Source organism: Equus quagga, unplaced genomic scaffold (genome assembly GCF_021613505.1).
Source record: "Equus quagga isolate Etosha38 unplaced genomic scaffold, UCLA_HA_Equagga_1.0 114795_RagTag, whole genome shotgun sequence".
Classification (NCBI taxonomy): domain Eukaryota; kingdom Metazoa; phylum Chordata; class Mammalia; order Perissodactyla; family Equidae; genus Equus; species Equus quagga.
The window spans coordinates 1,670-17,867 of NW_025795708.1; the positions used below are offsets into that span (position 1 = coordinate 1,670).

The following is a 16,198-nucleotide window of genomic DNA, read 5'->3' on the forward strand; positions in this document are numbered from 1 at the left end:
TGTGTTTAACAGGCACTGTCCCACTCAATGCTCATGAGGAGGATTATTATCTCAAGAAAGTTGTCCATACCGATGGGCAGGTTAGTACTCAAAGCCACATCTCTGTGACCCCAGAGCAGAGCAGTAGGGGCCGGCAACGGCCCAGACTGCTGAGGAATGAAAGTTTGGGTCACCCCTACAGGCAAGGAACCACAACTAGCTGAGGTGAGGGTGAGGTGGAATCGGCGGTGGAAGAAGGTAGGTGTAAATACCAGCAACAGCCGTGTGACCAACTGCCAAGGATGTAACGGGTATGAGTAGTTCTGTGCTGTGAATGTGCTTGTATATACGTTGCCCAAATATTCTTTTCTTCTCTTCTCCTAATCCCTTACCATCGTACAGAATGGGTACTAACAGTAGTTAACTGTGTGACTCAGTGTTTAAGTTACAGAATTTCAAAAGGGGAGAGTGACCCACTAGAAGACAAATAAGCATCACCCAGAGCTGAAAAGGAGACTTCGTGTCCCCTTGGGGGAAACGACGGTATGTTTCATGAGTATGTGGGGTAGGTGTATCATGTTAGGGAGAAGGTGCCTTCGCTGTTGTCTTTATTTGCAATGAACTGTGGTTTGGGGAGGTGGTTACAGGTGCCAAGCTGACAAGGGGTAGACTGTCATGGGTATGAAAGTGTTGACTTGGCTAGACTGAACTACATTCCCCAGAATTCCCTTCCTTTAACGTTTCTGGTTGGGGGGGGGCATCAAGTTACATTTTACACGAGATTTGGTGGTTGGAAACGTGCAGGAGAGATACTGTTTTCACGTGTGGAAGGCTGGTGCAAGGACACCAGGATGTTCGTGCACATTGTGGCTTCTCTGCGGCGTGAGGCAGCTGCAGCTGCTCCACCTTCCTTTGGATCCTCCTTCAGCTTCTCTGACTCCTGCACCAGGGGTGTGTTTAGCTCCATGAGGAAGGGAGCCAACTTCTCCCACAGAACTCCTGCATCATCAAAAGTGCATGCACTGAGAGAGATTGTCAAGAGTTCTGGCTGGTTCTCACGGGTTTTAGCTCATGCTCCTGGGTTCGAGTTTTCCCTGCAGACATCAAGCTCTGGTATCAGACAAACAGACAACAGCATTACAGAGACAACTCGACCAGCACCCACAACAGTGGTGTAGGGTCAAACCATTCACAATTATGTATAGAATCTTCTATAAGTCCTACTTCTGACTGAACCCTGCTTGATCCAGAATCACCTCATGAAACTGCTTCCCGACATCACCCTGGGTTCCTGAGGAAAGCTTCCTCCACTTCTCTTCACCTCAGTCGTGTCCTCCAAAGCTCCCTGGAGAACCAGCCTGAGGGTCTGCCGCTGCAGCCTCTGATGCCTAAAGGAACCAACAAAAGAGGAGATGCTGGGGTTGGCACTGCTCTTAATGCCAGGCAGGTTCACCCCAGTCCTTCCAAGATAACTTGAGAACATGTTGGAGTCCTTCTGAATCCAGCAGAAACCATTGAAGCCAAAGGGCAGGCCGCAGAGGAGGAAGACCAGCACTGTGAGCAGGATGACCATGCAGAGCCTGGTCAGCTGCATCTGCCGGGAGCTACAGAGGATCCTGAGCAGCAGGGCCGGGCTGGACCCAGAGAGAAGCACCAGTAAGAAAATAAGCAAAGGGGCCAGCCAGGTGGCGTAGTGGTTAAGTTCATATGCTCTGCTTTGGTGGCCCGGGGTTTGCAGGTTTGGATCCTGGATGCAGATCTACACACTGCTCATTAAGCCAGGCTGTGGTGGAGTCCCACATGCAAAATAGAAGAAGAAGATCAGCACAGATGTCAGCTCAGGGAAAACCTTCCTCACCAAAAAAAAAAGGAAAATAAGCAGAGATGAAATCAAATACCTAATACCAAACATGGTCACAATCCCTAGACAGGAAGCCACAGTAGTTTCCTTCCAGAACATTCAGCAGCAGGGACAGGGCCCAGAGCAGGGCACACATGACACTTGATATGTGTCTGCCATGGTGGCAGAGGTACCAGATGGGGCACAGGGTGGACAGGCAGTGCTCGGTGCTAATGATGCTGAGAAGGCTCAGGTCTGCGATGTGGGCAAAGTTCACCACAGTGGTGAAAAAGCTAGGGAAAGAGATGGAGATGGAATGGAAGGAGGTGATGAGTTCCTCCAGGGAACGTGTAATCTGGCAACAGTGGAAGAGGAAGCTGACTGCAGCCAGGTTGCAACGTAGATAGAGAAGGCAGACCTCCGCATGTGGAAGCCCAGGAGCTAGATGACAACCGTGTTTCTGGGCAGCCCGACCAGGGTGATGACGACTATCAGCAAGGCCCGGATGAGGGTCTCCATGTTAAAAGTTTGAGGTGGGGCCTGGTCACGTCCATTCACTGGTGTGAATTCAGTCCCCCAGGCTGAGATGGTTAGATGTGTGCTCAGAAACCCTCCACTGGAAACCGAAACAAGATGTGAGCACCTGCTGTATGATCACTGACTCTCACGGCCACCCTGTGACGTGGGAATTGCTGTCCCCATGTCACAGGATGGAAATGGAGGCTTGCGGAGATTAAGATCCTTACCAAAGGCCGCATAGCCTTGGAGACCTGGAACCTGGATCAAAATCCAGTTCTCTCTGACTCTAAAATCCTGGGCTTTCTCTGCTGCACCACGGACCCTCTACTGACATGCGGATGTTCTGTAGTCCAATCATACTCCACCGCCACACCACTGACTGTCCAGAGGTTATGTCACGTCCCCAGAATTTCCTGAAGAAGGAAGAGAAAAGTCTGGGATAGGATCTGAGAGACCAGGAGAGGGCTATGGGCCCAAGCATTCCTTCTGTTCTGGGCCAAAAATTTCCTAACAGGTGCAGGAATTCAGGAAGACACAGAGATGCCCACAGCCCACCCTCATCACTAAGAGTGACCCAGCCACCGAGGAGAAAGAAGATCATGCTTTAGGGACATGAGGGGAATGTGACCTCTTGCTAGGACAGGTGTGAGGATGGCCAGGCAAGGTGGGCTGGAAATGGCTCAGTGTGTGAGCTCTACGGACACAGCAGCACTTTTTATATACATCCCCAGTGCCTAGATCTGTATGCGGCACACAGTGTGTCCTCAATAAATACTTATTCCATGAATGAGGAGGCTAACAAAGTGAAAGATTTGGGTTAAATACAAAAAAAATGAAAACACAATTAAAGACACTAGAACACATGTGTGTAATGGATGAGGAAAATTTCACTCATGGTGACTCTTTCCTTGGAGAGCTCTGTGTGTGTTTAGAAGAATTCCTCACGTGTGCCCAAATTACTTAAGCTGGTCCTGATGTGCCTTTGAAGCGAGGATGCAACACAGCTTTGCTGAGCACCTAGAATCGTTTTGGTGCACAAGTTGGAGGCAGGTTTGGGGCTGAGCGGAATACAAGGGAGGAAGAGTAAGCGAGGGTGAGGGCCGAGGGCCACTGAGAAGAGCTGCTTGAGGTTCAGGAATGTCTCTGGGGGCTGTTACGTGGGCTGCTGTGGCGTGTGCAGTGCAAACCCGCTCCGTTCTCCCTCCCAGGAGATCTCCAGTAGAGTTTGCGCCGCTGAGCTAAGTTTCAGTGTGAGAGGGATCTGTGCGGGGAAGTGGAAAAAGTGCAGGGCTTGGAGTGTGAAGGGAGATGCTCATGCAGAATTCAGCTGGAGGGAGATGAGGAGCTCAGGCTGGGGCAGTAACTGCGGCCACTTGACGGCTTATCCCGTATTGCCTCCTTCAATCCCCTCAAGAGCCCTGTGAGGTGAGAACTGGTATTATCCCCAGTTTACAGAGCATGGAATTGGAGTACAGGAAAGGTGAGCGGTTTGCTCCTAGTCTCATACAGCGTGGATCTGAACCCAGCAGGGCTCCCTCAGCGTCTACACTTCTGACCAGACCTGCACACCTGCCACACTGTAGTGTCAATTACACGTGGACGGGAGAAAAGCAGAGAAGGAATTCCCAAGTCGAATCCAAGATGGCCGTCAAAATTATGGATTAAAAAATCATGTAACACAAGCAAACTCCAGAAACCCAGAGAGGGCAAGAGAAGCCAGTCAAATAGCGAAAAAGGAGAGGTGAGTAGAAGGTGTTTAGGGGCAGACAGCAGAATCCAGGAGCCCTTTCCTGCCTCACAAAGTCTCCAGAATCCAGAGGACTCACACAGGCAGAAGACCTCCAAGTGGGAAGAGGATGCGTCCTCCTGCGGGGCACAGAGAGGAAACAAAGACAGAATCATCCATCGTGCGCTCTGTTAGAGAGACAAGACCCCACAGCCCAGATTGGCCAGAAAAGGCTGTAGGAGGAAAACCAGAACCTCTGCTATCTCCACTCACACACCTGACCATTTATAAATATGTTACTAGGGTGGGGTGTATTTGTATTCCTTATCAAATTGGAAGCTCCATGAGGACCCAGTCACACCTGTTGTTGGTCACTACTGTATCCCCAGCATCTTGCACGCTCCTTAGGGACCGTCTATTGTGATATCCTCACTTAACACAGAAGAAGCTGAGGCCTAAGGAGTCGGAGGGATTTTCCTGAGATGTCACCGTGAAGAGCAGATCCAATACCATCTCTGGTCTCCTGGAGCCCTGTCCAAGGATTTCCCACCGTTCTCGGCTGCAGCGTTCATCATTTCTGAGGAGCCCCCGAAAAATCTTCATGTGAACACAGAATGCGAGAGATAATCAGCAAACGCAGAGACTGCCCCTAATATCCATTCTCATGTCACATACTCTCTGAGTAGCTGCTCCTTCCCTGGTCCCTTCAAGCCTGGGGGTGGACAGTGCTTCACTTCTGCTTGCCTTAGGCTGCTTCACCATGCTTTGTCACTTTTCCTTAATCCTGCCCAGCTTTGCAAATACTCGGTCCCCTCATGAAACACTCCTCACTCATCCCAGTTTGGGCTGTTTCCTCCTGGGACTCTGCCAGATTCACAAGAGAAAAGAACTTTGAAAAGCCAGTGAAACAATGAAACCTGGGTTAACAGCAGTTCGTCTCCGGGAAGCAATGCCAGCATGTTCCCTTGCTCCCTAAATTCCTGTAAGAGGCGGCATCCTCTCCATGCCTGCAGATTTGAACGGTTCAATGAAGGGGAGAATATGAGGTGATGAATCAGAAGGGAGAAAGGTTCTGGCTGACCCCATTCGGATCGACCACAGTCGGAGCTGCCATCACCAAAGGTGCTAATGGGGAGCTTCAGTCTCCTGCCTTTTCCTGAAGGACACACCATGACCCCCTGCAGGTAGCACCCCAAAGTAGAAAGAGGGGACGGGAACTTAGAGCAAACACCATCACTGGCCTTGGAAATAGGGCAGTTCTTGCTATATATCCTGACCCTTCTTCCATTCTTCTGGCCGGAGTGGAGAGCGAGAGCCTTTCTGTGATCGAGTGATGCCAGAGGACACTTCCCTGTCCTCTAAATCGGGAGATGCCTACAGGAGCTGGAGTGAGGGGCGGTGACCAAGCAAGGCTTATCAAGACACTGGACAGAACTTGCAATTTCCCGTGTAGACCCGGTGGGCAATTCAGAGGCCAGGGCTGTTTGAGACGTGACCCCTCACCAAGATGTTTCCCAGCATTTGCCCCACTTCCGCCCACACACCAGCCTCGCCCATCCCACCCCATCTGGTCCACCTCCTAGCAAGTAATCACTGTTCTGGAGCATACGGTTGACAACTGGGGACCTGGGTAGCAATGTCAAGCAATGTGAGCTTGCATTGTGAGGCTTCGTAACTAAAGAAAAGCCTATCATAGGGTGATTGAAAGTTCGCCATGACCTGACCTGATTTTTTTTGCTTGTTTTCTTTATGCTAACATAATGCATTCACATCTGGAACTTCTTTCCAAATGATAGAGAAACATATACAAAGTGGCAGTCTCCATGACTCCCGTTCTCCAGAGGCCACCCCTGATTATACTTCCCATTATCATTTCTTTTATTATTAGCTCAAAATAGTAAGCTTATATTTCTATATTTTAATTTATCAGCATTAACAACTGCATCAATGGGCTCCCCTTATAAAATGCAAGGAATTCAGCTCATGTAACATATCTTCTGCCTCCCTCCACTTCACAATATTTGCGATTTACTTATTTTCAGTTGGTCTGTATATCTAATATTTTCAGTCTTATGTTTTACGACTTCAGCTCATGTGTCTCATGCTATAGCCATATCGATCTACTTGTCATTTTTATACATGACATTTGAATCAGGAACTATTTAACATTCAGAAAAGTTTTTCCATGCCTTCATTCAGCAAATATTTAATAATTACTAATTGTGTCCCAGACACTGTTTCAGGCAATAGGGTGTGGTGTGAACAGCATCTCAGACAAGACCATGGCCCTGTGGAGCCCGTGCTCGAAGGCCTGGCCGAGCTCCCTCAGGATGCGAATGGAACTGAGAAGAGAAGAGGTGAAGGCTCAGCAGAGGGGTCTCCATCCATTAGAAGTCCGGAGGAGGAGCTGATTCAGCAAAACAGACTGAGAAGCAACAGCTGCTGTGGAAAGAGGAAAACTAGGAGAGTGTGGTGTTCCAGAATCCCAAATGACAGAGCTATTGCTCAGTAGTGTCAAATGCTGCCAGTGGTTGAGAAACCGACCTTTGGACCTGCAGCGTGGAGTCCTTGCCAGTCTCATCAATGTGGTTGCAGAGAAAGAGCGGCCTGGAGGACTAAGCAGAGCGGCTGGGAGAGAGAAGGGCAGGTGTGGGACGGGACTCCCGGACACCCCGGACATCAACTGAAACACCGCCACAGGCAAGGGGAGAGTTAGGATCGCTGGCTGAGCCACAGATTATTGCAGAAAAAATCAATCGTGTTTCCGAATACAAAAATAAAAACATAGAAGAAATCATAGGAAAAAACCCAACTCCTTCTTCTGAAAAAGAAGCGCAGTGAAGGCATTTCATACATTGAATACAGCCTCCGTAAGCGCAGCAGCGTAGCCCTGACTCGCACATGCTGACCCACTGACACAAATGCGTCCGCTGACTCAGTTCATGATAAAAGCTGAGCATCAAACTAGCAGGTAAACAGGGACTATTCCGTGAATGGAACTGGACAACTGGGTGGCCATCTTAAAAAAATAAACTGGAAAAGGTACTTCATGTATGATATTAGGGCAAATTCTAAATATACTACATATTTAAAAATAAATAATGAAGGTATAATTATTCCTGGAGAAACCATGGGAAAATGCTTTTGTAAGTCAAAGCAGGGAAATCCTTTCTAAATTTAGCACAAAATTTCCACAAGAACATAAAGAAATTTTGAGAACAAAATGAGACACCCTAATCGAAAGATAAATTAAAAGCTGGAAAAATATTTGTAACTCACAGATAAAGTTCTAATTTTTCCTATATGCAGAAGTTCTTACAAAATGTTAAATTAGAAAATGCAACAAAGCAATAAGAAAATTAAATTAAATTAAAATGCAAGATATGAGTTCACATTTCCTAAAAAAATACAAATAGCTCTTAAACACGAGAGAAGATGTGAAACCGAACTCATAATAAGAGAAAGGCAAAGTAAATTACACCGAGTTATAATTTACCTGCCAAAATTTCGAAGACCAAAAAGTTGTCAGTATCCCAGTGGGAGATCATGTGGGACAGATGCTCACACTTTTCTGGGGGAGTGAAGATTGATAGAGCCCCCAGGGAAGGCAGTTTGCAACTTATATAAACATATATAAAGTATCATACTTTTTTGCACTTTAATTCCTCGTTTAGGAATTTATCTTAGGGATATATTTGTATACATATGTACAAGGTTAACAAATGTGGGATTATTTGCATTAACGAAAGACTGGTAAAAGCCAAATGGCCACCAATACTGTATAAATTACGGTCCATCCATACAATGTATAAAAAGAGCCACAAACATGATATGGAAGGACCTTCAAGATACGTTAAGTTACAAAAAGAGAGTGCAGAACGATGCATGTTTGCATATACACATGCATACACAGTTTTTATCAATATGAGATCTGCTGCCTAGAAGACCCTGCTTTAATTGCCTGCCTTCTTTGGTTCTCCCAGAATCATTACTTCATTCCATGGCTGGTCAAGCTGACAAGTCTTGCTTGTCCTGTGTCCTCACATGCCTTAGAGAGAAGCCCCAAGAGAGAAGCTAACATCCCCTTTGCTAATAATATGGATCCCCTCTTAGAGCATGAAATCCATGTGTAATTTTTTGGGAAGATCCTTTTCCAAACAGGGGTGAGACTGGAAAAACACACAGCGGAGGAAGTGGAGAAAGGGCCCTGTCCTCTCACGGCTGATTTTGCAAATGCAAGTTTCTCCTGTAATGTAGGAAACTAAAAAGAGAGCAAATGTGGCAATTAGGAAAATCTGCCAGAAAACAAATGCCTTGAATGACTCCACTTGAAAGAAACTACTTGAGGATAAGGAAAATAGTTTTATTCAATATGCTAATTTTTTATTTACACAGAAGAATTGAGCAAGATGGACTTTACCAAGGCACATTGTTGGACTTAAGACTTCTCTTCCCACTAATGCCAAAGCCAGGAGAGACACCAGCGACTGAATTTCAGCTGGAGAAACGGCCACAGGTGAGGCTTTCTTCTGGGGAGTAATTCTCTTGTTTTTCTCCTTCGAGATCTTTTTCTCACTTTTTGGTAAATTCTGACTGGGGAGAAGTTGTGTTTTCTACCCATTATGAGGTCAATGCTGGACAGAGTAGGACCTCAGGAAATGCTTATTGATCGACTCTAATCTGCTTTATTGAGTGACAAATTGGCCACAAACCGGTAAAACTTTGGGAACTTCTTATTTTCTTTAGAGATCTGGGCTGAGAATTAAGGGTTTATGCTTCATCCTAAAACCCATTTCGATCTTTCCTACAGTAATGATCCTAATAAAAACAAATGGAAATTGGGAACTAGGCTGTCTTTGAAATTCAGAATCCCAAAACATGTGTCTACCTTGGTTGTGATTCTCCGGCCCTCTGTGTCTTTCACTTCAGCACAATGAAGCTTTTCACTGCCATTGTTTTCTGCTCCTTGGTCGTGGGAGTCAGCAGTGAAGGCTGGTTTTCATTCTTCAAGGAGGCTGTCCAAGGTAAGAGCCCTGAAGGATGGAGGGCGCATCCAGCTGTCCCCAGGATTCACTCTGAGCAGAGGCCACATAGCCACTGGAAGTGGGTGCTCCTCAGAGAAGCCGCAAACGGGTCAGAGCAGGAGTGTTTCTCCTTCCAGGCTGGTCTGCCTCAGCACCCTCCATGGAGTCTCCAGACCAGAGTTTCAGCGGTGCTTCGGGCCCAGCCTGTCCTTGCCGGGAGTGTGCAGAGGGGTCAGCACTCCCTGGGGGTGAGCTCCTTGTGGGAATTCACAAGTGGCAAATTCCTCAGTCTTGGAGTCTCACTGTGAACTCAGTGTGTTCCCAGAGAGGGAACCTTCAGTGTCAGTTTTTGCAAGACTTTAAACTTCACGTGTCGTTATTAATCTTGCTTTACCTTCCTTGTTCCTTCTGTAATGCTCTTCCTTTCTTTACATAGATGGGAATTTCTGACCTATATGATTTCCCTTCTCTCTAAAGAACTACTTTCAGCATTTCTTGCAAGGCAGGCCTACTACCAATAAATTCCTTCGATTTTTGTTTGAGAAGGTCTTTATTTCTCTTTCACCTTTGAAGGATGATATCACAGGGTGCAGAATTTGGGGTTGGCAGTTTTTTTCTCTCAACATGTTAAATATTTCCCTCCACTCTCTTCTTGTTTGCATGGGTTCTGAGGAGGAGTCAGATGTGATTCTCATCTTTGTTCCTCTGTAGCTAAGGTATTTTTTCCCTCTGGCTTCTTTCAGCATTTTTCCTTTATCTTTGATTTTCTGTACATGCCTAGGTGTGTTTTAGTTGTTCTTGTTGTTGGGTTTATCCAGCTTGCTGTTCTCTGAGTTTCTTGGATCTCTGCTTGGTGTCTGACATTAATGTGGAGAAATTCTCACTCATTATTGTTTCAGATATTTCATCTGTTCCTTCCTCTGTCTTCTCCTTCTGGTATTCCAAACACATATGTCACCCCTTTTCTAGTTGTCCCTCAGTACTTGGATGTTCTGTTTTGTTTTTTTTTTCAGTCTGTTCTCTACTTTTTGATTTTTGAGGATTCTATTGAATCCTCTTGCTCGAAGATTCTTTTCTCAACCATATCCATTCTACTGCTAACCCCATCAAAGGCATTGTCTCCTTCTGTTCCAGTGTTTTTCATGTCTAGCATTGATTTGTTCTCTCTTAGCATTTCCATCTCTCTGCTTACGTCACCATCTGTTCTTGCGCACTGTCTGCTTTATCCATAGAGCCCTGAGCATATTCAGCATGGTTGGTTTAAGTTCCCAGTCTGATAATTCCAATATCCCTGCCACGTTTGGGTCTGATGTTTGCTCTGTCTCTTCAAACTGTGTTTTGCCTTTTGGTATGCCTTGTGATTTTTTCTTGATAGCTGGATGTGGTGTATTGGGTAAAAGGAGCTCTTGTAACTGGGCCTTTAGTGACTTGCTGGTGAGATGTGGGGGGAGGGAGGGGTTCTATTGTCCTAGGGTTGGGTCGCAGTCTTTCAGTGAGCCCACGCTTCTGGACTGGGAACTAGTTAAGTGTTTCTCAGTTTTTTCCTCCCCCTCAAGTGGGGCAGGATGGCTGGAGTGGGCTGGAGTTGGGTATTTCCCTTGCCCAGGGCAGTTAGACTCTGATAATACAGTTTCCCCTGAGGGCGGCCCTTGGGAAGAAGAACAGAGGACTCTGACTTGCTTCAAATGGCTCCTTTTCCCTCCTCCTGCTGGAAGCCTGAGGGGATTTTTTGTGAGAACCTGGCAGCACTCCTGAAGGTAAATCTCGCAATAATGTGGGGCCCCCTGTGACTGGGGCCCCTAGAGTTTTTAACTCTCAGAGTTGTGCCCACTGAACCTCCAGAAATTCATCAATTCCAGTTCAGGCTCTCCTCCCTCAGCACTGGTTCCCGCACTGGTGGGGCCTCCTGAGTCTCTGCTCCAGTAGGACTGGCATCCCTGTGTCTGCCCGTCTGACTCTCCTGTCTCGGGGGCAGTGGTCTGCCCTGTGTCCTCCCCTCTCTTACAGAGTCAAGAAGAATTGGTGCATTTTCAACCTGTTCAGCTATTTGCTTGTTGCTGAATTGGAGTATTGACTTCCAAACTCCTTACATGCAGAACTGGAACTGATGTATTAATGTTGCAATTGAAAGTTTTGTAATTTTTTTGTTGAAATTTGACAAATTCAATATTTCTATATTTTGAATTTCCTGTGCTATTCTTTTTTTTGTAAAAGATTGACACCTGTGCTAACATCTATGGCCAATCTTTTTTCTTTTCTTTTCTTTTCTTTTTCTTTTCTCTCCAAAGCCCCCAGCACATAGTTGTATATTCTGGTTGTGAGTGCCTCTGGTTGTGCTCTGTGGGACACCTCCTCAACAAGACCTGATGAGCGGTGCCCTGTCCGTGCCCAGCATCTGAACCGGCAAAACCCTGGGCGGATGAAGCGAGCGCACGAACATAACTACTCCGCCACAGGGTCTGCCCCATGCGCTACTCTTTTTAAATGAATTTCTCTGAATACAGTTCTTAAAAAGAATTTTGGTGCTAGCTGCTAAGTTTTCTGCACATAGTAAAAAATATCTCCTCCCTTAGGTCAGCGAATTTCAGAATTTGTGCTGTGGTGCACCTGCATTTGAATGTGCTGGGAGTTTTTGTATGAAACGAAATCCTGAGCCTCTTCTAGCCTCTGAGTCAGAATCTTGGAGATGGGGTGGGGCTAGGAATCAGCGTTTTGAACAAGGCTTGAGGTTATTTTAAACACAATACCAATGAGAATGACTATCTCAGGTGTTGCTACAACCCAGTGATAGAATCTATCAAGTACTTGGAGAAAACTCTTACCTATCAAACTGGAGAACATGGAATGAACGTCAAGGCAGCATCAGAGAAAGAACTGTTGTTAGGCTCAGCCCCAGATCAGCTATTCACGGACTCAGAGACAAAAGAATTAATACATGAAGTTAGTGAGACATATGCCACAGAACAAAGCACATCAATAATAATTAAGGTGGGGCCAGCCCCGTGGCGCAGTGGTCAAGTTCACGCGCTCTGCTTCAGCAGCCTGGGAATTGCAGGTTGGGATCCTGGGCGCGGACCTACGCACTGCTCGTCCAGCCACGCTGTGGTGGCGTCCTACGTGCAAAATAGAGGAAGACTGGCACAGATCTTAGCTCAGGGCTAATCTTCAAGCAAAAAAAGGAAGATGGTAACAGATGTTAGCTCAAGGCCAATCTTCCTCACACACACACATACACACACACACAAACCAAAGAATAATTAAGGGGCTGGCCCCGTGACATAGTGGTTAAGTCTTGCATGCCCTGCTTCGGACCACCGAAGCTGGCTTGGATCCCGGGCACAGACTTACACTGTTTGTGAAGTCATTTTGTGGTGGCAACCCACATATAAAATATAGAAAGATTGGCACAGATATTAGCTCAGTGCTAATCTTCCTCAAGCAAAAAAAGAGGAAGATTGGCAACAGATGTTAGCTCAGAGTGAATGTTTCTCACAAAAAAATAAAAGAAAAAGAATAATTAAAACTATCCATCTTGGTTTTTCTTTTCTCCAAGTGAGTAGGTTTAAAGAAATCCTTGACATGTGAGCCACGGCACGTCTCAATAAATATTTACTGAGCAACACAGGCACGACAGACACTTCCTCCAGCTCTTCCTCACTTAGATCTGTTTTGAGCATCTATTTTTCCACTAATGGTCTTTTAAACTCTTTTCATTGAGCTATAACAGTAAACTGAGATACAGTAAACTGCACAGCTTGATGAACTTCTGCATAGGTAAACACCCACGCTACCACCATCAGACCAAGATGTGTCATATTTCCAGCACCCCAGAAGGACAGCTCGTGTCCCCTCCCAGTTAATGTCCCCACCAAAGGTAACCCCTATTCTGGCCTCTATGATTATAGATTAGTTTTTCCTGCTTATTATCTTTAACAAAAATTTTATTGAAGTATAATTGACATATAACATTATATTAGTTTCATGTACAGCGTAATGATTCAATATTTGTATGTGTTGCGAAATGATCACCACAATAAGTCTAGTTAATATCCATCACCACACATAGTTACAAAAATTTTTTTTCTTGTAATGAAGACTTTTAAGACTTACTCTCTTAGCAACTTTCAAATATGCAATACAGTGTTATTAACTGTAGTCACCATGCTGTACATTGCATTCTTAGGACTTAACTATTTTATAACTGAAAGTTTGTGCTTTTGACCCCCTTCACCCATTTCTCCCGCCCACTACTTCCTGCCTCTGGCAACCGCCAATCTGTTCTCTGTATCTATGAGCTGGGATATTTTTTGAGGTTCTCCATATAAGTGAGATTATACAGTATTTGCCTTTCTCTGTCTGACTTATTTCACTTAGCACAATGTCCTCAAGGTCCATCCACGTTGTCATGAATGGCAAGATTTCATTGTGTTTATTTTATCTTTTTAAGATTGGCACCTGAGCTAACATCTGTTGCCAATCTTTTTTTTTCCTTCTTCTCCCCAAAGGCCCCCAGTACATAGTTGTATATTCTAGTTGTGAGTGCCTCTGGTTGTGCTATGTGGGACGCCACCTCGATATGGCTTGATAAGTGGTGCCATGTCCGTGCCTAAGATCCGAACTGGTGAAACCCTGGGCCACCGAAGCGGAGCGTGCGAACCTAATCACTCGGCCACGGGACAGGCCCCAAGATTTCATTCTTTTTTATGAATGAATATAGTCCATTGTGTATATGTATGTGTGTGTGTGTATATATATATATATATATATGTACACCTCATCTTCTTTATCCATTCATCCACTGATGGATGTTTAGTTTGTCTATATCTTGGCTATTGTAAATAATGCTGCAATGAACATAGGGTGCATAGGTCTATTCAAGTTAGTGTTTTTGTTTTCTTTGGATAAATACCCAGAAGCAGAATTGCTGGATCGTAAGGTAGTTCTATTTTTAATTTTTTGAGGCACCTCCATACTGTTTTCCATAGTGGCTGCACCAATTTACATTGATCTTCACATAAGAGAAATTAGGTGGAATGTGCTCTTTTGATCTGGCATTCTTCCATTCAACATTGTGTCTATAAGATTCATCCATGTTGTTGCTTATATGTATCAACAGTTTGCTCTTTTTCATTGGTGTGCAGTATTCCATTGTAGAAATGTACCATGATTTACTTGCTCACTCTATGTTGTCGGATAATTGGATCTTTTCAGTTGTGGGCTGTTGTGGATGAAACTGCAGTGACATTGTGCACGTTGGTGTGCATGCTCTCTGGTGGACACACACTCACTCATGCTGGGGGCAGATACCCAGGAGAGGGGTTGTGGGCTAACAAGGGAGATGGAGGTTTAGCTCCAGTAGATGCTGCCAAGTAGCTTTCCAAAACGGCACCAATTTACAATTCCATCCACAAAATATAAGAGTTTCAGGTGTACCACATCCTCACCACAACTGATACCATCAGTTTTTAAAATTTTTGTCGTTCTGATGGTGTATAGTGGCATCTCATTGTCCCCACTACCGTTCACTAACAGGAAAAGGAAACTAACTTACATCAGGCCCTCTGACATGCTAGGGATTGTTGGGCAGTTCCCTTATTATGTTTTATTTTATTTATTTATTTTTTCAAAGATTGGCACTTGAGCTAACATCTATTGCCAATCTTCTTTCTTCTTCTTCTTCTCCCCAAAGCCCCCTGGTACACAGTTGTATATTTTACTTGTGGGCCCTTCTACTGTGGCATGTGGGACGCCGCCTCAGCATGGCTTGATGAGCGGTGCCATGTCCGCACCCAGGATCTGAGCTGGCGAAACCCTGGGCTCCCAAAGTGGAGGGTGCCAACTTAACCACTTGCCAGGGGGCCGGCCCTCGCTCATTTTCTATTTCATCTACTCATTTCATCTACTGTGCTCATTTCATCTACTGTGGAGGTAGGTATGATGCTCCCGAGTGAAGGGTGAGGAAACCGGAGCTCAGTGAGCAGGCAGAGACCTGAACAGGATGCTCACGCCTTACAGCGCAGTCTGCCTACACAGGGCCTGTGGAGCTCCCTCAGGCAACTCCGCCTCATCCCTTACTGCCGGTTTCAGCATTTGTTCTGTGCCTTTGATGCCTGTCATGTCGAATTTATTCAAGCCCGAGTTGCCCTCCCTCAGTGGAAAGGATGTATTTGTCTTATGCACCATCGTAGTGGAAAAATGTGGAACCCCTTCTCCTCTCACTGCTTTGTCAGGAGTCAAAATCTGAAAGGAGTGGACAGTTTCCATTCCTTCACTCCTCCGGTATCTCACCAGCTTCATTTTGGTTATTTTGTCTCTTTCCAGGGCTTGGGACTTGGTGGGAGCCTACTGGGACATGAGACAAGCCAATTACCAACATTCAAGCAGATACTTCTATGCCCGGGGGAACTATGATGCTGCACAAAGGGGCCCTGGGGGTGTCTGAGCCGCTCAAGTGATCAGGTGACTGGGGTGCTGGGGTGGCCAGGGAGAGCGGAGCAGAGTTGTCTGTCTCCAGAGTCAGGAGGGCTGTGGTCCCCGCTCTTATTGCCCCTGCTCCTGAGGTCTGGGTGGCCAGCAGAGCCAGAGCAGGGCTGGTGTGGATGTGCCTCCCCCACCCCCAAAGAGAAAGGGAGGGATCTCTGCAGAGCTCTGTTGCGGAACATGGAAAGAACCAGTTGACCTGGACCTTTGCCCAAGGAGGTGCATGTTTTAGCCCCTCCTTCTTGAGCATGGGCTCTTCCAGCCTCCTCTGAAAGCCATTCCTTGGTGGAAAGAGAGAAGGGAATTGGGAGGTGGAGCTGTCTAGAATGACCCAGGAGACAATATCCTCTCTCGCTTCCTTCCAGCAACGCCAGGGAATATCTTCAAGGACTCTTACACAAGCTTTCCTTTGGAAGCAGCAGCTATGACTTGGAGGACTTGACTTCCGACCAGAGAGCTGGGGAATGGGGCTGGAGTGGCAACGACCCCGAGCATTTCAGACCTGCTGGCCTGCCTAAGGAATACTGAGCTGCCTGCTCCCTCTGCTCTCAGGGGATGAGGCTGTGAGCCACACAACTCTCCCCACAAACAGGGCACAGTGTCACTGAGCTTTGTGTCCCCAGGAACTCA

The 16,198-nt window shown here is 46.2% G+C and overlaps 1 protein-coding gene and 1 pseudogene across 1 annotated transcript; one reads left to right on the top strand and one right to left on the bottom strand.

Moving 5' to 3' along the window:
* Positions 1-1,300: 1,300 nt before the first annotated feature.
* Positions 1,301-4,577, bottom strand: LOC124232777 (mas-related G-protein coupled receptor member X2-like; annotated as a pseudogene).
* A 3,910-nt stretch (positions 4,578-8,487) lies between these two features.
* On the top strand, positions 8,488-16,192 carry LOC124232778 (serum amyloid A-4 protein-like). The gene is given in 5 exon segments (XM_046649691.1): positions 8,488-8,580; positions 8,994-9,088; positions 10,528-10,545; positions 15,430-15,547; positions 15,934-16,192. Coding segments are annotated over 4 exon segments (390 nt in total). The 5' UTR covers positions 8,488-8,580; positions 8,994-8,997; the 3' UTR covers positions 16,097-16,192.
* Positions 16,193-16,198: the final 6 nt, after the last annotated feature.